Source organism: Archocentrus centrarchus, chromosome 1 (genome assembly GCF_007364275.1).
Source record: "Archocentrus centrarchus isolate MPI-CPG fArcCen1 chromosome 1, fArcCen1, whole genome shotgun sequence".
In the NCBI taxonomy this organism is placed as follows: Eukaryota; Metazoa; Chordata; class Actinopteri; order Cichliformes; family Cichlidae; genus Archocentrus; species Archocentrus centrarchus.
In genome coordinates, this window is record NC_044346.1 from 27,349,977 (window position 1) to 27,373,701 (window position 23,725).

The following is a 23,725-nucleotide window of genomic DNA, read 5'->3' on the forward strand; positions in this document are numbered from 1 at the left end:
AAACAGAACTCAAATAATTTCAATAAAAACACTTTAATAGAGAAACAAATAAAAAAGAAAATAAACCTTTAAAACACAGTCAAAATCCTTGAATCATAACCACCACCAACTGAAATGAAGAGCAAAACAGATCTATCCATTGTTTTGTATCCACAAGTAAGGAACCAATGGGACTGGGAAGCAGGGAGAACAGGTGAGCCATTGATTCACTGCAGCAAGGAAAGAACAGAGGAGAGCCAACAAATAACGGGAAAAGATGGCGTTTATAGAAGGCTGAACACAGTGCTCTCTGCTAACTGGGCAAAAGGTTGCTCCCATTCAGTGTGCCACACACAAGTTGGTTTCACTTTGTTTTCTTTAAAAGGAAATACCAAAACATTTCTCAATTAAATATACACCTCAGATTGTAATAAATGGAGCAATGATGGGAGGTGAAAGCATTTAAAATCCAACTCAATTACACAAATAAAGAGCTTTTGTTTACTAAAAAGTTGATACTTTCAAAAGAAAGACTCCTGACAGGAAGTATTAAAAGGAAATCAACCACCAAAAAATCATGAATTCCTTTAGAATGCCTTTGGCTCAATCTCTTCTGCTTCGAGAATAAAACTGTATCTAAAGAAGTTGTGAAATATTAATATTGCACAGCTTCAGAGATTAGCCAACCAAAACCAAAGCTTTTTTAATGTCAGTACACAGTAGGGAGCAACCTCAGCTTCACATTTGCCAACTAACTATAAGGGGGGGAAGGGAAAAAAAAAGCGCTAACATGATCATTACATATTTGATTCACACATTAGTAAAATAGTATAATAGATTTGTTGATAATGTCACAAGTTATTGTACACATCAAATAATATACCAAAAATCTGACTCTGTAGGTTAAACAAAAAGCTTTTTTTTTTTTCCTTTTGTTTTTCCGTCCATAAATCAATACAAACTGGTAAAAACAGGGATAAAAACCAGCCAGATCATCTCAACATGCATGAAAAGAAAAAGACTTCACATTTAAAAATTAATCTGTTTTGATTGTTGTACAGCTGGGAAGTGGTGAGAAAAAAAAAAAAAAAAAAAAAGAGACAAATCCAGCAAAATGTACTTAAAAATATGCATTGTACAGTGAAAGAAGTTGTCTTGTAACAGCTGCAACAGAATGTCTCCTCTGCCTAATAAGCCAGACACCATCTTTTTTTAAAAAAAAAAGAAAAAAAAAAAAAAAAGAAAAACTCTAAAAAGTTACAATATGTTGCAACTACCAACTGGGTTGTTGTCGTCCATTTCTAGAATTATTTTTTGTGAATTTGCATAATTAAAAAGGGCATACCTCTTCTTTGAACAGCTTCTACAAAATTGAGGTGTTCCCAAAGTTCTTGTTTGTAAATACCTAGAAAATGCATATTTACAAGTATGTGTTCTCTGCAAAGTCAAAAAATCTAGACCGTTGAACTAGAATGTCAAAATGTGAAAACAAAAACCATACCTTGTAAGAAGCTCTCCGCTGACTGCTCAAAACAAAGTTATAAGCTGTAGGGTTCTGAGGAAGTGACCTTTAGAGAAATTTATGAGATTCACTGCCACGTGGAAGCCATGAAACAGCGGGATTTATTGTTTTAGCAAATTGCAGACGGGGCAGTGATGTGTTAACAATTCATGAATTAAACGACAGGACCAAGCACTGGACTACTGTTGCCACTATTGCCTTTATCATGAAATTTAAAAAAATTAAATAAAAAATTAGCAGCTACAGTGTATGAGTGTCTTTTTAGATTTCACTTCCACGTGACTCAAATCATCAGGATTTCAAGTAAAATTCATGTGCATGTATGTGTGTTGCTGTTATGTGTCAACTAATTTTAAGTAACTTATGGGCACGATTCAGCTTGTGTTATATTAGGACATTAGATGTATAGAAAAATGTTGCCGCAGCAAAATGCAAAGCATGATTAGAGCTATTTCAGCTAAATTAAAAGAGAATGAAACAGATCTACTGTATTAACATTAATATATCTAATCAGATTTAAAAGGTTCTGTGAACCATGAGGAACATCTGTAACACTTCCAATTCATTCTTCTTATTCACAGCCTAAAAGCAAAACAGTCAAAAGTTTCTGAACAGAATACTTGAGTTTTATGTCACTTTTCATTATTCTTTTCAGTCGTTTTAAAGGTTGAAATGACATATTCTGAAATGAGAAAATATCCAGGACATGGGAAAAGCTGCTGACTGCTGATCAATGTTTGTGGTGGAAGCATTTTCAAATGAGACAAATCCAAAGACATAAATGGTTATTTATTCCTAACAAATGAAAAACCTTTGAATATTCTGGCCTAAAACTAAGTGGCTAAAAGCTGAGAAACTGCAAAACATCTCTGAGATAAAGTTATGTGTAACAGATGGGCCTATCATCAGTGACTTGGATTTCATTGATTTCCAAGTAAATAAAGAAGCCCCACCAAATAAAAAAAAAAAAAAAAAAAAAGGTTTCGCACCTACGACATTCATTTTCAAATTTCAGGGTGTTTACTCCTAAGTTACAACATACCTAAGACCAATAATTGTGTTCAAAAACATCTGACTGCAATTATAGATCACCTTCTCAGTTTCAGCTCGCCTATTACAACACTACTCTGAACTCACCGCTCTTTCACTTGCACAAACCTTCAGAGTACTGCGACCTGTTCCAACAAAACAATAAAAACTCTGTCCGTTTCACATCTCCAGTAGTTACACTGAAGCAATGTCACTGGCAAAAATCTGCTGACATACTGGTGGACATGAGCTGCAAAGCAAGTTCACAATATAATAATGACTGTCTTAAACAAAGAATAAAAATAAAATAAAACCAACAACAACAACAAAAACTTCATGTAACTGTGCGTCAGCCACAAGTAAAACAGTTTAGGATAATCTTATCACTGAAAGTGATGTCTGGTGTTCTCTGATCTTTAAAGCAAACAGAGGAGGAATGAAATGGCTGTTGCTGTTCTGACATGTTCACGCAGCATTTTAGCTGATGAGACGCTGGTAAAAGGTAAAATATGCAATCAATATTTGTATTTTTTTTCCCCCATAAATAATCACATTTTCTACTAAATTCACTGAAGATGATTCCCAGGTAAGGATGTCTAAGAATTAAAGATCAGAAGCTGAAAACAGAAAACAACTTATAACGCAAATGCTAGCATGATACAGGAATTTAAGGACATGTCTGTGGCATACAATTCAGTCTTTTATTTTCTTTATATGTACATATTAGAGGAAAATTTATCTACTTCTATACACTGTTCCATGTAGTTTCTGTGTCAGTTGACCACTTAGCTTTTGTCCATTACATCTACAGTAGTATGAAAATCAAAAAGTAATGTCCACTCAAAACTGAGGAATAAAAAAAAAAAAAAAATTCATAAAAACATCAACATACTTATTTCTCAAAACCAATTTCAATAAGGAAAAAAACAAGCGGGTAGCTAAGTGGTCAACCAACTCTCACCATTTTTTTTTTATTTTTTTTTATTTTTTTTAAGCATTACGTACATATACAAGTGTAGATAATATAAGTATATATTCATATATACATATTGAGTATGTATATATACCAGTAATGCATTCATTATATATACTTATTTTCTTCACAGATATGTGAAATAGGATGGGGGTAAAAGACTGTTAAAAATAAAAAGTTAAAATGAAACAAAATGCAGAAAACCAACCTACTGATAGAAACAATTTTAAATGCACTTTGCACTATTTTTGTGTATTTTTTAGAAACGATTTTGCCTTTTTTTAAATTAATTTTCTTTATTTGTTTTGGGTTTTTTTTTAAAGGTTTTTTTTTGTTTTTTGTATTTTTTTATTAGTACTTGTCACTTATGTGGGAGAAGTGACACTCATTTAAAATAGGAATAGTACCCATTGCTACCATTTGAACTTCCTATACTCAGCTCTTGTAGGAGGGAGAGAGGGTCGCTGTTCTTTTTGACCTGTTCAGGTCGAACAGCTCGGGGCTTAGGCGGAGCACGAAGGGCGCTCGCGTAGGACATGGTAGGTTGTTTGCCTAAATTTGGAGCCCCCTGGTTGGACTCTGTGGGTGGCTGAGGCTGCTGCTGCTGCTTATTGTTGGGCATAAGAGGAGGAAACTGATGCTGGAGCGAGTTGAGGGAGTGTGGATGTGTCTGCTGTGCTCCTGTGGCTTCTGCCTTTGCCTGCTCCTCTACCTGACGAAGGGTCTTGGTAGCTGTCATGTAGGAAGGTAGCCAAAGAAGATGAGAGGTGAATGAGACACGGACACAAAATTTAGCACACAGTATAAACGACTATCATAGAACAAAATAAAACACTCAAGTGAAGAAGACACCATGGCTGAAAAAGCAATATTTACCTAGAAGGTCCCGATGCTGACCGAGTGTGCCGGCTCCGTTACATGGAATGTTCTGAAACGGACCGGGACCCCCTCCATTGCTGGGCCAGAGGTGGTCATGTGAAGGATAAGTGTATGGGGCATGTGGGTGCTGATGATGCTGTATGTGAGCATGAGGGTGGTCCTGGGTATCTGATGTACAAGGCTGGGATTGCTGTGACAGAGCATTGTGGGTGTTGGCTGGAGATGATTCATCTGGGTAGCTGGAGGAGATGCGGCGCTGATAGAGGGGCCGACCTGGACCTCTGGGTTCATACTGTACAGATAGGTACACAAACAAGGTGAGAAGGAGATATATCATGACAGAGAGTATTCAATATGTCATTAAAATTCCCAGTGACTCACAACAATGAGAACTTGTGCTCTCTGTGTTGTGATAAGTCAGAATAACCTTTTCTAGAAATTGCTTATTTAGTCAGGGAAAAGGTCAAAACTCTTTTGCAAGTGTTTGTCAAAGTTGTTTTACACTGAGCATCGCCTGTGCTTATTTGCTTTGGAAATATTCCAGTCACTGAGCAGAAGCACACTCATTTATAGGATTATACTCTAATTCAATTAAAATAACACGAGAATAAATAAAGCAAGCAATGGTTTACATAGGAAGCAAGGAGTAATAAATGTATTCTGTTTACTTCTTGGAGGTCAGCATTCTAGCAACACATCTTCAATATTTTTTTCAGCTTCATTTAGATTTGGATGATTTAATCCAGCTTTGTTAGCATATTTTGATACAGGGCTGTTTGAAATCTCTACTTTAAGAAGCCAGTGAACAGCAAGTTTAACAGTGTTTCAGTTAATAGCTGGATTTAGCTAAATTCTGGCTTACCACCAACATGAGCATACGGCTAATTAGCATATCACTACATAATCCTCTCACCAAAACATTTCCCAAACAGTGTTATTTGTAATATTTACAACAAGCAACAGCACACATTTCTCGTACTCCAAGAGTGAATGAATCCCCACATACTCCCATGTTAAAATATTTAGAACCTGACACCCAAAACTTTTTTGTTCTCTATGTATTAGTTTCTGACTTCATAACAACTGCACAGGGTTTTTTTTTTTTAAATAACTCAGCTATCTGGATACTAGATATTGGGGCATGACTGATTTGACTGACAGGTGTCCTGACACAAGCAGCTGTAGCCACACACTGCATCACCACTCATATTTGGAGTCACTGAACTGGATCTTTGCTCCATTATTTTTAAAGTAACTTTAGCTGTGCCCCCTGTGCTTCTCGCCTCTGGACAAATTATTTTAGCATAGAGATGCTAGTTTACCACTTCAGGTTCATGGCCAAACTTATTGAAATATTATTTAATACCATATAAATAAATAACCCTTACCTCATCTACACTGTGATGTGCTGTGGCTGCTGATGTTCTGGGGGATAATGGATGATAGGGCTCCTGATCTGGACCTTGATTTTGTTGGTGTTGTTGCTGTTGTTGTTGTTGCTGCTGCTGCTGCTGCTGGTGCTGATGGTGAAGTTGCATCAGGTGGACCTGCTCCTGCCTGCTAGGGTGAGCCATGATGGGCAGTCCATAAGGAAGGCCATGGCCCTGGTTCCCCATCAGGTGGTTCTGCTGAGGGGGGCTCACTGATGTAGCTCCACCATGGGACCACTGGGCCTCTTGCAGAAGGTATTTGACCTGGGAGGGAGGAGGGCTGGCAGACTGAGCTGGCGGCTGATGTGGGAAGCTACCAGTATTGTACAGGGGATTCCCTGGGTGCTGCTGCAAAGCTTGGTTGTTAAGCAGGTTTTCGTTAAGTAAATCCCGACCTGTGTCATGGGAGTAGAGTCCTGACGGAAAAGGGCCAGCTTGATTGGAAATGGTGGCTAAAGAGGACGAATGGTCACCTGAGCCACGGGGCTGGGGCTGGGGCTGGGACTGGCGATACTGGAGGAGGCGAGACTGAGGTGGGGGCTGCATCTCAGGGGCTTCCCTGGGCTCAGGCTGTTCCTGTGGCGTTATCTCTCTCAAGAGGCCTGGGTACCTAGAAATTAAAAATGTATTTTATTATGTGAACTTGGTATTATATTTGAAAACAACATCAAAGAAAAACACATTTAGCAATGGCCATAAAATAATTCACCATACCAAAAGGGAGACACAAAAGAGCACACATTACAAAACAGATTTCAACAAGCTGTGTTTCATATTTATATTATTATATTATATTTATACTAATGCTTAAATTATGTAAAAATGTACACATTATGTCAAAGTTCAGTATCTAACCTGCAATATTTCTTTGACATCAAGTTACCAGATTATTACAAGTGACAATGTAAAATGTATAGTCATATTTATATAAAACACACTAGTGCTTAGTCTAACCTGTTGAAAGTTGGCCCAGCTGAGGCAGAAGCAACAGCATCATCATCCAGATTGGAACTAAGGCCCCAGTTACCTGCCCGGAGAAGCTGATGCGGAAAGCGAGCCATGTTAGACTGAGCAAGGTGGGCAAGCTGTTGGGGCAGAGGAAAGGCAACACTGCCCTGGAGGAAAGGGCCTGCTGCCTCCCCCCACTGGCCCAGCCTCGCTGCCTGCTGCTGCTGTTGGCTAAGGGCCTCTAGAGCCAAGGATCCCTGGAGGTCTGAAAGGGCAATGATGTGATTAGTTTTTGAAGTCACTGATGTGGTCTGCATAATTCTGTGAGCTGGAGGGTTAGTGTACACTGCAGGGTTAAGAATACCTTTAAGCAGATTCTCTATGAATAAATAACCAGTAAATGACTCAATATATTAAATGTACCAAATAATGAAATATTTACTTTTTAAACATATGAAAGATGTTAATTCAATTCTAGCCAGCAAAGTGGAATTTACATGTTTGTCAAATAATCTCTTCACCTCTAAACCTTGGAGGGTGAGGTAACTTTTCATAATAAAGTTCAGAGAAAGTTTTCTCTAAGCAGAATGCAAAGAACGGAAATAGTCTGCAAGCCTCGCAGCAGTTTCAATCCTGAGCAAGATATTAAGACACCTGGAAAAGCAGAACTCTCTCTGAATACATGCCCACAAAGTTCAGAATCTCTTGAAAAGATGTCTATGTGAAAAATAAGATGGATTATATCACTCAAAATCATCATGCATATTCTAAATAGAGTTAATAAGATGCTAATTTTCTGTCATCCTTGTCTTCAGATTCTCTGTAATACGAAGTGATTAATTCATTAGCTAACTAAATTTAAACTTGTATTAAATACGGTGTTCTACTCACCCAAACCATCTCCTGGGTTTCCATCCTGTCCATCTTCCCCAAAGCTGCTGACCCTGTTATGCTGTGACAGGCCTGAGTGGTGGCCTCCTGGGTGGCCCATCGGAGTCCTAACAGAGCTACTTATCTCCTCCACTCCTCCAGACTCTGGCCCATTCAAAGTCGGGGACTGGACAGATCTGTGAGTGGGTATAGGGCCACTGAAAAAAGAAGCATTATGACTTCCACCAGTGTAGGCAGGACTGAGCTGCTGTTGCTGCTGCTGACTTTGTTGGGCCATCCCTGGGTGTTGAGGGTGGCTAACCCGATAAGGAAGCCTAGTGACTGGAAACTGCTGAGGGAAGGGTCTTCCACTGACTGTATTTGAAGGAAAAGCTGGAGCAGGTGGTGCAAGGTGGTAGTTAAGGGGTCTTTGGGCAGCTGAGGGGTCTTTTCGATGGAGCATGGAGTTGGGAAATCCAACTAGGCCTTCTGTCTGTGAATCCAGACTTCGACTTTGGCCCGTGTCTAAATCTCCCTGGACGAAAGATATAAAAAAAAAAAAAAAAAAAAAAAAAAAAGAGAGAAAACCAATCCAAACACCATAAGCAAAAACATTACAGTTGTACAAGGAATTTATTACTGCTTTTGACAAATGTGTTTTGGGTATAAATAACAGATTTAAATTATTTAAATTACTTTTACTTCAAAAAAAAAAAACAAGTGTTAACAACTTGCCTGTTTTTCCTTCATGTCTGTGTTTTTTCTCTCTGGCGTCTGAAGATGGTTCTGCTCTGACTTTGAGCATCCTTCTAATTTACCTAAGAAGTCAAAAAGAAAGCAAAAATTTTAAATTAAAAAACAAACAAACAAAAAACCCAACTTAAATTTGCAATTTTAACTCATCTCTTGATTTGGAAATGAAAGTCAATGCACACCATTTCTGATAGGGTCAGACGGCTCTTTGTCAGGGCTCGGCTGGGCCAATCCTAGAGGAGAGGGGTGTGCCACCCCACTATAAGGAATGGGGGAGCCTCGATTTGGTGGCTGCAGAAGATTAAAGTTGTAGGCCATGGCTGCTGGATGACCCATGATGCGAGGGTCCACCGCAAAGCGATTCTGGTAACCTGGCCAGGGCAACTTAGGAGAATAAAAATAAAATTTTGCATCAATAACATTTTTCCTGTGGTATACAGAATATAGGCAGAGGGGCTATTATTAGTTTACACATTACTACTTGTCAACCAATAAAAATGCTTTAATCATTTTGATTAGAATAATTAATGACTATTATTCAAAAAAAAAATACATACTAAAAAATACTAAATACATACATTTACACATATCAGCAGTGCAGTTTCACACTTTTTTCTTTTTAAATAAGCAAACTGTTTTATAAATTCCTTTTTTTAAAAATACAATATTTGACTTATGCATCTGTCATTATGTTTTCAAAAGCAGAAAACTTACAGGCAGGGGCATGGGCATGACCATGTTTCCACCATATACAGCTGGAACGTAGAGGATACTGGCACCTGTGTGAGGATCTATCCGCTGCACAGGACTGGGTGACTTGCCCATACCAGCTGGTGTGCCACCCAAAGGTGGTGTGAATGCTCGGATAGGGTTTCCCATCAATACTGTTGGGTTTGGTTGGACTGCAAAGAGTAACATTGAGGGAAAAAGATTTATCAAATAAAATGCAACTGGATAATTACTAATCCCCCTAAGTGAAACTGTGGGACCATCACTTAAATATTATTTAGTGTGTGGATTCTATAAGAGTGGAAGGCACATTGTAGGTAACTGATGGCCAAGCTTGTATTAATTTTGAGACTGGGGGCAGAAAGTGATTATTTTCAGAAGTTTTCAACTTTTGCAGACTGGATCTTTGCAGAACTTAATGCAGCCTGATAAAAATCAACAACTGTAAGAAGAAAAAAACAACCCACATTGCCTTAAAATAGCCAAAAAATTTGAGGGGGTCTAGCCTCATTTCTGGGGACACTGCTTCAAACTCGCTCATAGTATCAAAATGTGCTAAGATGTGCATCTATGTGTATCTGACAGACAAATAAAACAATGGTAAAATCTGCTCTCTTCTAAAACTTAACCTATTACACAAAGTACTGTGATCAAGACAAGAAATGTAGCCAGGATGGAATTATAAGCACCAACACTGTTGCTGTTATATCTCAGTTTCCCTGCATATAGCTGTCCAAGGTCTATTATCCTAAGTTGTGTTAAAAGCTAAAACACAGTGATTAGATACACCCCAAGAGGTCTGTGCAACAAATTACTCTTTTTAACAACACATCTGTCTGCAAATCTAGAAGAGAGACAGTTAACCACTTTTATGCATGAGAACTGCTGTAGATGATGGGGCTTTGAAAAAAAAAAAAAAAAGAAGGAATTATCATCAAAAGCAGTAAACACCTGTAGTAGGTTATACTCACCATATCCTTCAGGTGGGAGGTGCTCTGCATGGTTTGCATGTTTCCCCTGAAAGACAATCAGTTATAAAGCAAGGTTAAGAATCTATCTGTGCCAGATGAAAGAAAAAAATAAAATTCTTTTTTTTCCCCTTTCATCTGGCACAGATAGATTCTTAACCTTGCTTTATAACTAAGAATCTATCTGTGCCAGATGAAAGAAAAAAAAAAAAATTTTTTTTTCCTGCCAATAAGAAAAAGCAAGCGGAGAATGGCATATGGGTCAATGTTTCATAAATATGCAATTCTAGAAGCTATGAAGACATACAGGAACTAGGAAATAAACACTTTCAGAATGTACCACATGTGCAGTAGGTGTCTTCTGATATACTAATAGCTTTTGCTGCAAATGAGCCACTGACAGTTAAACTATTCAAAATTAAAAATACCAAATTAGAAGAATCTAACACTTCCAGTTGGCTTATGTTTAAGATTTCCAGTGACACTGACAATGATTTCAATAAATGACAATAAAAATTCAATAATATCAAACTTTATATAGTTAAATATTTTAGCTTTAGTTGGCAATTTACACATGCTAACAATTGTTCACTGAAATGCAGAATATTTACAAAAGGCTTTTTCACAAAACAAACCACTCTCACAGTGACCATTTCACTAGGTAAACTACAGATCTAAATAATAGTAGCAAATGTATTTAAATGTACTTAAAAGATTTTATCAATCCCATTACAAGACTAAGGCTAGAAATTAATCTATTCTATTAACAGCCATTACTTAAGACCATTTATAGTATCCTGATTTCCTAAAGAATTCCACCTATGTCTAAAACCTATTTAGAAGAGGCACTGCATTATAGATTATGTCACTTTCATCTGCCTAAACAAATGAACACATCTAAAAGAATCACTCTAAATAATATAGATAACAACAGCTAAACTTCATTGCTAATTTCTTCCTCAGAAGGAACAGGGCACTTTACAATACAGGTCTGTTCACTGTATGTGCATATAAACTGATGCAATTTTACCAACATATCAATGCAAATGCATACTAGCACACATAGATGAACACAAAAACAGACACACACACAGAAACACACCAGTGTGTTTGTGTGAAGTATTTACTCATTACAAGCAAGAATATACAACAACCCACTTTGAGCTTTTTCCATTGACCGTTTTGTAGCACGGAGTCATTCACAGTTCACTGTGATGTAATTAGTAATGTAATAGTAACAGTAGATGACTGGTTTAGCTTACTTAAAGGAGAAAGACGCTAACATCAATTCTATGTCGCTATGGTGGTCTTCGATAGAGAGGAATATAACTAATCATAAAACACCAAAACAAAATCTACATAACCAGTTTGACAAATAAAAAGAGACACATCATTAGGTGCATCAAAGAAGCTATACTGAAATAACACTGTAAGAAGAACCAAAATGCAAACTGAAATATGAGCTTAGCAGGCACACATTCTGCCAAAGCTTTTCATTCAGTCGTGCTGTGTTAACAAGCACAAAGCCAATGTTTATGGATGTTTATGGGTCCCTAAAATATGTCCACACTTGTGTGGCATCAAGCCTGACAGCTTGCTTAGAGGAGAAGCTAAACCAAACCATGATAAATAACAGGAGATATATCTAACACTTTGATTCCACTTAAAAGGTTTAGCATGGCAATGAAATGTAAAATTCAGGCTTGACAGAATGCAGTCACTTTGTAATAGTACACCAATGGTACAAATTATATGCTTCTCAAAAAAATTGAAGGAACACTTTTTAAATGCCAATTAAACTTGGTGATACTGATGTCCTCCATTAAGTAGCAGAGGGGGGTTGTTAATCAGCTTCAGCTGCTTTGGTGTTATTGAAATTAACAGGTGCATTAGAGGGGCAACAAATACCCCCCCCCCCCCCCGGGGGGGGGGGGGGTATTTGGCTAGGGTCAGTGTCACTACTGGTAGCATGAAGCGACGCCTGGACCCTACAGAGGTTGCACAGGTTGTCTAGCCCTTCCAGGATGGCACATCAATAAGTGCCATTGCTGGGAGGTTTAATGTCTCCCCCAGCACAGTCTGAAGAGCATGGAGGAGATTCCATGAGACAGATATTTACTGTAGGAGATCTTGACAGCGACACAGAAGGTCCTAAACCCATCAGCAGGACTGGTATCTGCTCCTTTGTGCAAGGAGCCCATAGCATCGTTCAGCATGACTGGTGTAGTGGTGGGTCAGTGATGGTCTGGTGAGGGATATCCACGGAGGGGGACACAGACCTCTAGAGGCTAGGCAACGGCACCCTGACTGCCATTAGGTACCAGGATGAAATCTCTGGACCTATTGCCAGACACTACAGTGGTGGAGTGGGTCCTGGCGTCCTCTTGGTGGACAACCGTGCAGGCCTCATGTTGCAAGAGAATGCAGGCAGTTCCTGAAGGATGAAGGAATTGATACCACTGACTGGCCCCAACACTCGCCTGACCTAAATCCAACAGAACACTTCTTGGACATTATGTATTGGCCACCAGATTGTACCTTAGACTGTCCAGGAGCTCAGTGATCCTCTGGTCCAGACCTGGGAGATCACCCTCCAGAGCACCATCCGCTCAGTATGCCCGACATTGTCAGCCATGTATACAAGGATGTGGGGGCCATACAAACTACTGAGTACCACTACTAAATTTCAGCAAAATGGACTAGCCTACCTCATTTTCTCATGTTGATTTTTGGGGTGTCTTTGAATTCAGTCCTTTGTAGGTTCATGTCAGTATACAAATTCGGTAGTGACAATGTGATTGCAATAGCACATCTGTCAGTAAAGTGGCGGTGTGTTGTACCATGAAATTCCAGGTTGTCAGAGGAAAAAAAAGAAAAAAAAAAGTAATGACTGCCAAGGAATTTGCTAGGAAAAAGTTAGACAAGTATGATTTAATCCCTAAGCTAAAAAGATGTTTAACATGAGACATATTTTAGCATGACTATCAGTCTTTACATGCTTGCAGAAAAACACCATCTGTGTCACAAAACAGCAATCTGAAGTCAAGTGAAGCACGCTGTATGTATCTGGCAAAATGGATGCCCAACAATGCTTTGTTTTTAAACGAATACAACCACAAGTCTCCTGTACTCATTGATACATGCTGATAAACATTCATTAAGAGTGGACCCCCCCCACAATATATTCTAATGTAAAGAATATTTTGTGATACAATTATGCAGAATATACAATGTCTGCATGTGTAACATGGCTCTAAGTTGCATAGTATGACTGTGCAAAGAGAAGAAAACTGCATGTGTGTGTCTGTGTGTCTGTAAAGCTGGCTGTTATTGCGGATCTTCGGCTCATTAGACCCAGTGGGTGATGGCAGCAGGTTGTCAGCTGTGGTGATTTCGTTAACCTTTACCTCAGTGCAGGCAGAGAAAAGAGGCAGACGCACAAAGACATTTCATCCAGAGCTAAACAATTAACAGATCTTCCACCAAACCTGTAATGCTAATATTCTGCTGGGTTTTTTTTTTTTTTTTCTTCCTTTGGGCTAAAATGAGTGATCATAAATTTACTTCCTGTGGCGAAAATTAGACTGACTCATTTAAATAGGATATGCGCTTTGCACCCACACATGCAAAGCTTTTACCAGTTCTACTATATAAAAACAAGTAGCACTTGATTTATTTCTGATATTGATTGCTATTTTCATAAACAAGTAAGTTCTTACCTATCCTAAATATTAAATTAAAATAACCCACAACATTTAAGCTTCTTCTTACCCAAGTGGTTCCTAAAAACCTGTAAACACCCCAGACCCTCCGAGCCAACAAACATATGACACAAAGTATAAACAAACACTTACATACATACAAATACATTCTCAGTCACTTGCAGAAAAAGCCGCAGACAGTGATGGATATCAGTTTTTCACAAGCAGTAAAAAACTTTTCAGATTAGCAGAAAACCATTTGGTTATGTTTCTCTGCTCAAATTCAGTTCTCTTAGACTGTGTTCTGTTTACCATGTCAAATCTCTCCCATGCTTGCTGAGGGTCGCTATGTTTCCAGTAGCTGAGTTCCGAAATCATTTCTGAGCAGGGAAGCACGTTGTGTTACTATGACAATCAGAAGCTGTGGCATAACTGCAAATTAAACTGCTTTTAGATCTGAGTTTTATATTTCTGAAACTCTTCTTTCTGTAAGATGTAACATAGGTTTAAGTTAATGTGAATTCTGACTGTTTCTTTAATGATAAAGTAACTAAATTACCAATTTATTCCAGCCATGTCAACAGACGTGAACACAGTGTGTTTGTTGGCTCATTGGTGAAATTTGATATTTGTCAGCATTTTCCTGAGGTGCTACCATTTCAATTTTGGGTCTAATAATAGCAACCATTATCATTAGAAATACTCATGAAAAAACGGGAAACTAATTCTTTCCATTTTGCCCTTCCCACTGAGAAACACCTTACCTTAGGAGGTGACTGCTGTTGCTGCTGGGGACCCTGCTTGTTAGAGGCTGGCTGTGTATGCTGAGGATGTGGATGATGGTGGGGATGGAGGGCCTGTGAAGAGGTGTGGTGTCCTTGCAGGGGCCTAAGGGCACGGGGGATGAACTCTGGGGCCAGCGGGTTGAGGACATAGGTCTTTTTGAGCTCCAGGGCCTCCAGCTGAGCCTTAATCTGCTCAAAGGTGATGCCATGTAGGCTCGAGTTTTCATGGCAAATGGAAATAAAGTGCTCCCAAAATTTTCTGGAAAAACGCAAAAACAAGAAACTAAAGTTGAAAATTTTCTTCTGTTCTCCCATACTGTTTCTTATTTGGACTGGGTCTTTAATGGATTATTACTTGAATTTTTCCAGCTGCCTGTGTTACAAATTACTCCTTGGGGGCTGAATGTAAACGATTAAAACTCTTTAAAACAAAGAGGCATGTGCACAGGGTAGAAAAATTAAGAGGGGAGAGGAAAAATGAGGAAAAGGGGAAAAAAAAAAAAAAAAAAAAAAAAAAAAAAATCAAATCCCCATAATATAAATGTACTTACATTTGCTGCACAATACTTTCCATTGGCATGATTAAAAAAAAAGAGCCTTCTATAGATGGTTAATAAATCAATGGGAAAAAATTGAAACACTTGAACCCTACAGTGAGGTGGCTCTGTTATACTGTGGTGGGCATTTCGTGGCATATTTGGGGTGATCACCTTTAATGGCAAATTTTTTTATCCTGACTGGTCTGGCCTTTTTCAGGATGACAATATCTCATCCATAGCGTACAACAATTTCAATAATTAACTTGGTGTCAACATTAGTAGGAACTACCTTGAAGGAAGTCTTCAAGTGTGTCACAACTTGATTTAGAATTCATCATGATCCTACAGTAAATGATGATGAGCATGAGGTGTTTTTTGCCCACTCGTGAACTGAGTTGCAATCAGGAAAGATAAGATAAATATTTTAAAAAAAAATCAAATCAATAAATTGCGTAAGCTGAAATTTTCACACCTTACAGGTAGAGCTCATCACTTAACCTATTCAATTAGAAAGGCTACTTTGCATTGACTATATCTTAACAGTTCCCGCAGCTACTACACTGACTGAGACATTTTGTTTGTATAGTATCATAAACAAAACATTAGCACAGACAAAACCCAGCTGCTATGCATGTTTGTGGAGGTGGGCTAAACAGATTCAAATAGTACACGGAGGAGTTGGCGGCCAATAGTGACCCAGTTATGGCTTTATCAAACTACTCCACAGCTCATTATGTGGTGAAAAATAAGCAGATATTCACATCTAATGTGAACAAACTGAACATTTAATAACTTCTATGTATTTAACTTATCAGCCTACCTTGGACTTGTGTGCAGAATAATATCAACCAAAGTGTCAAAGTGTGTGAAGTTTGATGGGTCTAGCTGGAATAGTATGCATTCATGGTGTGAATTTGAAAATCCTAGGTCACATCATTCAAGTCACTGCATTCACAAGATTTTCAGAAAACTTGACCTCTGACCCTTACTCTTAGGTCAAGGTTACAGAGATTCAAACTCATCTGGTATTGTTAGTAGATGCATCTATGGTGTGAATTTGAAGATTCCACATCACATCGTTCAAGTTATGGCCAACGTTTAAGTTTTTGTGGAACAGACATGGCCGACGCAAAGGCTGTGACAATATCTTGACTTTTCCATTCAGCCAACAGCCAAGCTAAAAAATTTGTCATGGTCCGAAAACTTATAGACCTAGCTGTCTAATATTATAATCACATACGAATAAAATTATTTGTTGACAAGACTATGAAAACATGAATTACATTTACAATACTGTCACTCATATTTACCTGCAGCGCCCAACAGAACATAGTGCTATGGGGTCTCCAACAACTGCAACCAGGGACTGGGCTCTGGTGATGGCTGTATTTAACAGCTTGTAGTTGGACAGGAAACCATAGTCAAGGTCCTCTGTTGAGTCCTCAACCAGCTGCTCTTTGCGCTTGATGGCAGTTTGCTTGTGCTTGCAGGTGTGCCGCGTACGCACCGTGCTAAGGAACAGCACCCGGAACTGTTTACCTGCAAACATTTTTTTTTTTTAATAAAACTTTTTTTTAAGCACTCTAAAAAAATGCTAAACCCAGGCAACATATTAAGATAAGAAATATTAAGATTAGAAAGATATGGAAATTCTATTGTTATGGCAGTTTAAAAAAATTTAGCTAATCACAATGTACATAACAATATGACAGCATACAATATGTGAAAAGAAAAAGTTAACTAATCTGAAATAAAAATAATTTTAAAAGAAAATCTTATCTTCCCTTTCTATTCTCTTGTATTCTCTTTCTATATCAATTCAACTTTTCTCCTCCACTATCAAAACACAGGAAGGAATAGAAATTACTTTAGTTGAACTATGGAAAGTTAAAGTATTGTATTGCTAATAGTCTAGTCATAAGTAAATGTATGGTAATACATTTGAAGAAATATACAAAAAACATTATTAATGTATGTCAAATTCAAATCTACTAACCACTACCTAGAGCAGGGGTGCCCAATTTCTTGACCCGCGGGCTGCTTACGTCCCCGCCCCTACTTCCTGTCTGTGAATTGATGTCAAAAATAACATAGAATTTGGCCCTTTAAGTTACTTTTTTGACATTTCACTTAACCCTCTTAATTGGAGAGGAAGGCAAAATGTCAAAAAAGTAACTTAAAGAGCCAAATTGTATGTTATTTTTGACATCAATTCGCAGACAGGAAGTAGGGGTGGGGCCAGAAGCGGCCCACAGGTCGGGAGGTTTGGGCACCCGTGTACTAGAGGTTTTTTTTCCCCCATGTCCATGTGTTTCATATATGATTAATGAGGGAGTTAATGACCTGTAGAAAGCAGCTGAATGTGGCACAAGTGAGAGCTGCATGAGACTGAAGCAGAATAGAGACTTGGAGAAAAAGAAATAGTGTAAATTCTGAGTCTACTTGAATTTATAATGTCAAGTACAATGGGAATACTGTTAAATTACAGTCCAAGATGGGAGGGATTTGTTTACTTTTTCTCATTCATTTTAAGCAACATCTCACAAAGAGAGGAGGACAATCTTCGTGGAATTAAGCACTTGGGGATTTAAATTCTGGATTTGTTTGTATCATTTGTCTTTTTGATTGCATTACCATCCATAGACATTTTCATCCAATTTTCAATGTGAACGCCTTAACACTGGACATACAAAGCACACAACACTGGGTGTTCCTCACCTTGGACATTCAGCACTCTTTCCACGCTGACCTCAGGCATTCTCTTCTTTCGTAGCTCAGCACGAATGCGGAACACCTGGTCAGCGTATGGTGACACCACCCCAATGCTGCCTTCATCCAGCTTACCCCAGGCTACTGGCCACTTTTTGCGCAACTCTTCCACCCGTTCCACAATCTCAAAAACCTTAGGAGAGGGACAATGAATCAAAATTTTGTACAATTACAAAGTAGAAATTAAGTGTAACATCTATAGACGTTAGCTTCTGTTTATAAAAAAAAACTAAACAGAAGCTTCCAAGGACGATTAATGTTAATTTAAAAAAAATTAAGTTTTAACATGAACATGAAAAGAAACAGTGCACAAAGTTACCTGAGCTACATTTTCCCACAATGTTTGTTCGATTAGATCAATTTACATTTGATTTGAGAAAACTTTCCTTTTTCCATTACTGAAGCTTGGACCGTGGTATGCCACGTCTCTTTGCTGGCTGTTTAAAAATCTAGTGCATCTAAAAGATTTGTCTTCTTGATTTCTCTTCTTTTCTAAAAACAACCCTAAGGTGATGCTACCTAACAATACTGAACTGGACATGCCTCATGAAATACTTAAAGGACAACATCTTCTCCAAGGCAGCCTAACCACCGTGGCTGAGGTGTGCCTTCTATTCACTTAAATTCAATTAAAGCATTAATTTCAGACAAATGAGACTCCATAGCAACATAAAACAAGTAAGGAATTCATGATAAAACCACAACCAGACTTTACATTTTTGTAGCATTTTTAAGACTCCTGAAATGTGTATTTAAAGTAAGGAGAGTAAAAGCATTACGCAATACAGGTTAAAAGGAAACAGTGGGGTAAAGTATGAAAAACAAAAGTGGCTTCTGTATATCACAACAGCAACTAAGTCAGTACATAAATGACGGAGCCAATGTATAATCAAAGTGGAAGCCAGGCTAAATACAACGCCCTCTGCATACACTAAATAATGTGGAATTGGTAATGCTGCATGCAAGGACATTTTTGCATAGACTTATGCCACATCTTTCACAAGTTAAAAAATTCCAATAACTGGCAACTTTGAAAAATAATTTTTTTTAGTCTCATGCTAGAATTAAGAATTACCTAATTGTTATTAAAGTTGAAGCAGTTGTTTTGAATCCCTTTTTGGTTATATGAACAATTTTTCAATTTCTGTTGAGAGCTTAGCCGTACTGGTGCAGGCTTTGAACTGTCATCCAAATATTGTCTTCAACTTGAGCTAAACCCATCAAAGGCCAAAGACTCTTGCACAAGACAGACACATGATCACATTTCATTCAGTGCATATTATTTCATTATGGGTGCTGTATCAAATAGACAGGATGTAATTATTATGGCATTGATGACAACTAGGAGTACTGCTTTAATTGGTTGGTGCATGTAAGTAAATGGTCAGGGTTCAGTGAAAGCCTAAATAAGAACCGATCCAGCATTAGGCCTCAGTGAATCATGCTTCATGGTTTTCAGTGTAGGTCTTGGTTGGTGTCCTAATTGAGTTTGCGGGTTTCATCTTTCATCAGGATTAAAAGACAATGTGTGCTCCAAATTACAGTGATGTGCCAAAAGAAAGACTGCTGATGGATTTTTGATAATCATTATTTTTTCTATGCAGTTACATTACTGAATGTTGAGTGTATAGGGCTACAGTCTAACAATCATGCATAATTATCTCTCTGAAGAAATCAGTGATTGAGCTAAAGTAATGTTTTCATTGCCATTTGTCCACCTGTCAAAAAGACTACACAACTTGGCATAATGACTTAGCATAAAGTTTTGGTTAATTTTTTAGTCAATATTTTTTAACATTGAAGCTTTTGTTTATATGGGATTAGATATCAGTGACATGTCCCTATGAATCCACTGAACTAAACTGAACCAATAAGTTAGAGTATTCAACACTGCTTAACTTCACATAGCTTTTTTTTTTTTTTTAAGCTTTGATCGCTGCATCCTTGTAAGAGGAAAGAGTGAAGAACAGGAATAGTGTTCCTTAAAGTTTATATAGGGTTGACTGGAATCATGAAGGTTCACATTTATTCTAACTCAATATTTTAGGTCTTAGTTTCTCTCTAAATGTATAAAGTGCCTAGAAATTTATTTGCAGATGACCACAGATTTTTCTAGATTTCTGACACTGAACAGGAAAATACCAATTACAGGCTCTAAACTAGTTCTACTGTTATCTAGCTGTAGACATATTAGAATGTATGCCGTTTGTAATTCAATTTCATATCAGCCAAAACCCTTTCTGGCTAATTGACAGGTTCAAAATTTATATGCATGCAAAAAAAAAAAAAAAAAAAAAAAAAAAAAAAATCACAGGTGACAGAGCAGGAACACACCACCAAATATATTTTCTATTGCATTACTCTAACCAGCTAATGTGTGAACCTGGCAACTATGTTGGTAAGAAGCCATTGTAAATTTTTGTCTGTTTTTTTTTCCCCTCCAGATTCTTGGTCTTTTATTTTAACTAATTTATATCAGTTGATCTTACGAGAGTTCTTACAAATCCTCCTTTTGTTGTATACATTCACAAAATTATTCTGCATTCTATAAAACATGTTTACACAGAGGGCAGCAGCTCTGGTGCTCTGTGTTTGACCAGGTGGAGTTTAGGGGCAATAGTGAGTAGTAGTTAACATATTTTAGAAGTGCTCAGAGGCCAATAGACAATCAGTATGATTATACACATAAAACAGGAAGATGGACTTGAATATGCTTTGGGTTGTATTTAGTACAAGTCCGGTGGGAACCATTACACCAATTGTCTAGATACCTAGAATTATTAAAATGGGAGGATATGATTTTCATAAGATGCCTGTAAGACCAAAAATGTGTCTGAAGGGCTTTCTACGTAGATATGCCCTAAGCCATACCTCAGCATTGTTGTAGTAGGCAGTGCTATTCTTCTCCTGGACATCTTCTCCTCTTGCTGTGAAGAAGGTCAGAGGGTAGAAGTCTTTATGGGAGGGCTGCTTCCCACTTGCCATTAGCTTCCCGTCATAAAACAATTCTGATGTGTAGCTTTAGAAAGCAGAAGGAAAAATAAAAAAGCGAAATGTGAATATGGAATATATTTGCTTGACATTTATCATAAATGTATTTTTACACAAAAACTGGTATTACTGGGTAATTGTATTCACATGATGACCAGCACTTGTTCACAAAGCTCACATTTGTCATGAGAGTCAAAATGTGTTTGGATCAAAATGAAGCAATACTAAAACCAGTGAAAATACATTTGCTTAATGTATAATGTGTGTATACTACCAGTACTGATAAATTAAAATTTAAAATATTAAACCTGAACATTTAGATGACATGTGATCCTTTTAAGTATCTAAGACGTACAATGAAGCCAGATAATTAACTCCAGTTCTCTGCCACTAGTGTTCATTCCTCAAAGTGAGCCAGGGAGCCATAAGAAGGCATAAGGGTGGTACAATGGACCAGGTCCATAAGTCGGAACATAACTATGATGCCCAAAACTGAGAATCTCAAAAGGTAATGACAGTTCAGCGGATCAGGTGCAGATTTGTTATAATGAAGTGAAGTTGATTGTGTTGTGGAGTAGAAACTGATCTGCAGCTCAGCTAACAAATCTTGAGGTAAACCATTTTGATATGATAAACAGGTACTACAAGAAGGGGTGATGCCAGATACCAGATACACAAATGTGGTCAGAAGCCAGTCCTAGAAACCATTTTACTGAAATGCTTTCAGGTAAACAACTGCTGCGTTCCTTTGGCAACACCTGTTTCTGTAAGGCACATTTAATCCATTTTCTTTTAAGCTATAATACCATGGATGCTCCCGTATTATTAAGAGAAGAAATGATTAACATGTATGAGGCACTATTCTGGTAATGGGCAACACCAAGCAGCAAACTTGCTCTGACGAACAGTAACAAATAGAAGCAGCACACATGTGGTTTGCTATAATGATGCCGGGCAGCAAGCCAGCAGCATGTCTGGTAGTCAAGAGGACATGGATATGGTAATAGAAAAAACACATATACAGTGTGCACCTCTGGGTTGAGTGGTAGCAATTCATTTTTAAGGTGTTACTTAACATGGCACCAAGATTCTAAGAACTTTGTTCCAGAAATTAGTTATTTTGCCATTTTGATGGCAGCAAGACAGTAATCAAGCTTATAAAAGACAAATCAGTTTTGCTGTAAGATGCAGCCAGAGAAGGAGGACATGGCAACAGAGACAGATCACCAGCATAGCAGTGGAGAGCTGGCCAGTGAGCTACCTAGCAAGTGAGCTGGCTGACAGAGCAGCAACACAGTTAAAAAGAACACACAGCAGCTAACTACCTAGTTCACTACCTACTGTCCGACACAGTCACTTCAGATTGAGGAACATGTCTGGTCGAAGCCTAAGTGTCTAAGTAAACAGCAATCCACAAAAATCACCAGGTTAGCATAACTGAGAAATCACAGCACAACTCAGCTTACAATTTAAGGACACACAATCAGACACACACACATATATAGAAAAAAAAAAAAAAATGTTGCTTTGTCAGAAATATATATATATATATATATATATATATATATATATATATATATATATATTTCTGACAAAGCAACATTATCAATGTCTCTCTAAAGGGTGTGGTCATTCAGTAGAGCTGAGGACCCATTCCTTCTTAACCTCTTTAGACAATACTCCACACAAAGGAACACTTGAGGGCAGGCACTTACTTGATGATAGCTTCATGGGAGCGGTAGTTCTCGCATAGGAGAATACGACAGGGGAATTCAGGGGGGTAGTGCTCATACAGTCGGTCCAGTAGGGACACGTGCAGGTTGCGCTCCCGTGCAAACTCGCTGTACACAAATGGACTGAGCTGGAAATCAAGGACAGGGGAAAAAAGCAAAGAAAAAAAAGAAAGAAAGAAGGAAGGAAGTAGTGAAGGTAAGCCATGTTAGTATTAAATCACACCCCAGACACTTTACATGGTACCCCTTTATTTTCCCTCTCATCAGTTTAGTATACTAAGTCTATTTTATTATACCAGAGGTTTTCCATGTTAACCAAAAATCATTTGTGTGATTGGTTAATGCAATGTTAGTCAGTAAAATTGTATACACTGTAGTGTAAAAGAAATGATAACTTTCTGGCTTAAAATGCTTGACAAATCAGGTCTATAAGCACCTTATATGTTAAAATATATATTTTTAAACAAACATTTTCATTAGTTGTCACTATGTCTTAGCTGTGTGATCCTATGGTAAAAATATAATGAAAATCCTGCAAATTTAGCAGAACAACATATGATCAATTATACAAAACCACTGGTAGCATATTCAGCATCTTGCAAAAAAATCTCAAAATGTTTACTGTGAATACACTAATCAAGCATAAAAATCCCACAAACTCCAGGAGTTGGCAGTAGCTCTCTCTTCAGCCCATCCTGAATGAATTTAGGAGGCTTTAACTTTGATGATTAGCTGAGCAGAAAATTCTAAATGTACTTGGACAAGCATTAGTGTCATGTTAACCATCACAAGTTGCATGCTTTTTCCATGTACGTGCCATAGAAGACACCTTGAGATGAAGTAATTAATATATACTGACTAATACTTACTTTTCAATTTCAAGCAACTAAAATTTAACATAAGTTTCGCGATATCCCAAACTTTTTAACAGATCTACTCTAAAATCAGGCACTGCAGAATAACATGTGTTCATTTATACCAAATCATCAGTAATGCCAAAAAGGTTTATTGTGTATAACTGAATAAAGCAAAAATCAAATCAGTGCTCAGAATAATTATGAAAAGGCAAAACATTTTAGTGTGTTCCTTTCCCCTCTGGTCTGACAGTAGATCACATGATTTATATT

General features: G+C 37.8%; 1 protein-coding gene across 1 annotated transcript in view; it reads right to left on the minus strand.

Annotated features, from left to right (window-relative positions):
- Window positions 1–17: 17 nt before the first annotated feature.
- The window catches only part of helz (helicase with zinc finger), a 59,357-nt gene continuing 35,649 nt past the window's right edge, over window positions 18–23,725 (minus strand). Inside the window, exons 20-33 of the mRNA XM_030729405.1 lie at window positions 22,581–22,726; window positions 20,746–20,893; window positions 17,824–18,007; window positions 16,416–16,644; window positions 14,546–14,825; window positions 10,084–10,129; window positions 9,098–9,285; window positions 8,566–8,767; window positions 8,366–8,448; window positions 7,652–8,165; window positions 6,767–7,025; window positions 5,771–6,422; window positions 4,380–4,674; window positions 18–4,235 (exon numbers count right to left, since the gene is read on the minus strand). Of these exons, the coding sequence (XP_030585265.1) occupies window positions 3,889–4,235; window positions 4,380–4,674; window positions 5,771–6,422; window positions 6,767–7,025; window positions 7,652–8,165; window positions 8,366–8,448; window positions 8,566–8,767; window positions 9,098–9,285; window positions 10,084–10,129; window positions 14,546–14,825; window positions 16,416–16,644; window positions 17,824–18,007; window positions 20,746–20,893; window positions 22,581–22,726 (3,573 nt within the window). The 3' untranslated portion in view covers window positions 18–3,888. The remainder of the gene's footprint in view (window positions 4,236–4,379; window positions 4,675–5,770; window positions 6,423–6,766; window positions 7,026–7,651; window positions 8,166–8,365; window positions 8,449–8,565; window positions 8,768–9,097; window positions 9,286–10,083; window positions 10,130–14,545; window positions 14,826–16,415; window positions 16,645–17,823; window positions 18,008–20,745; window positions 20,894–22,580; window positions 22,727–23,725) is intronic.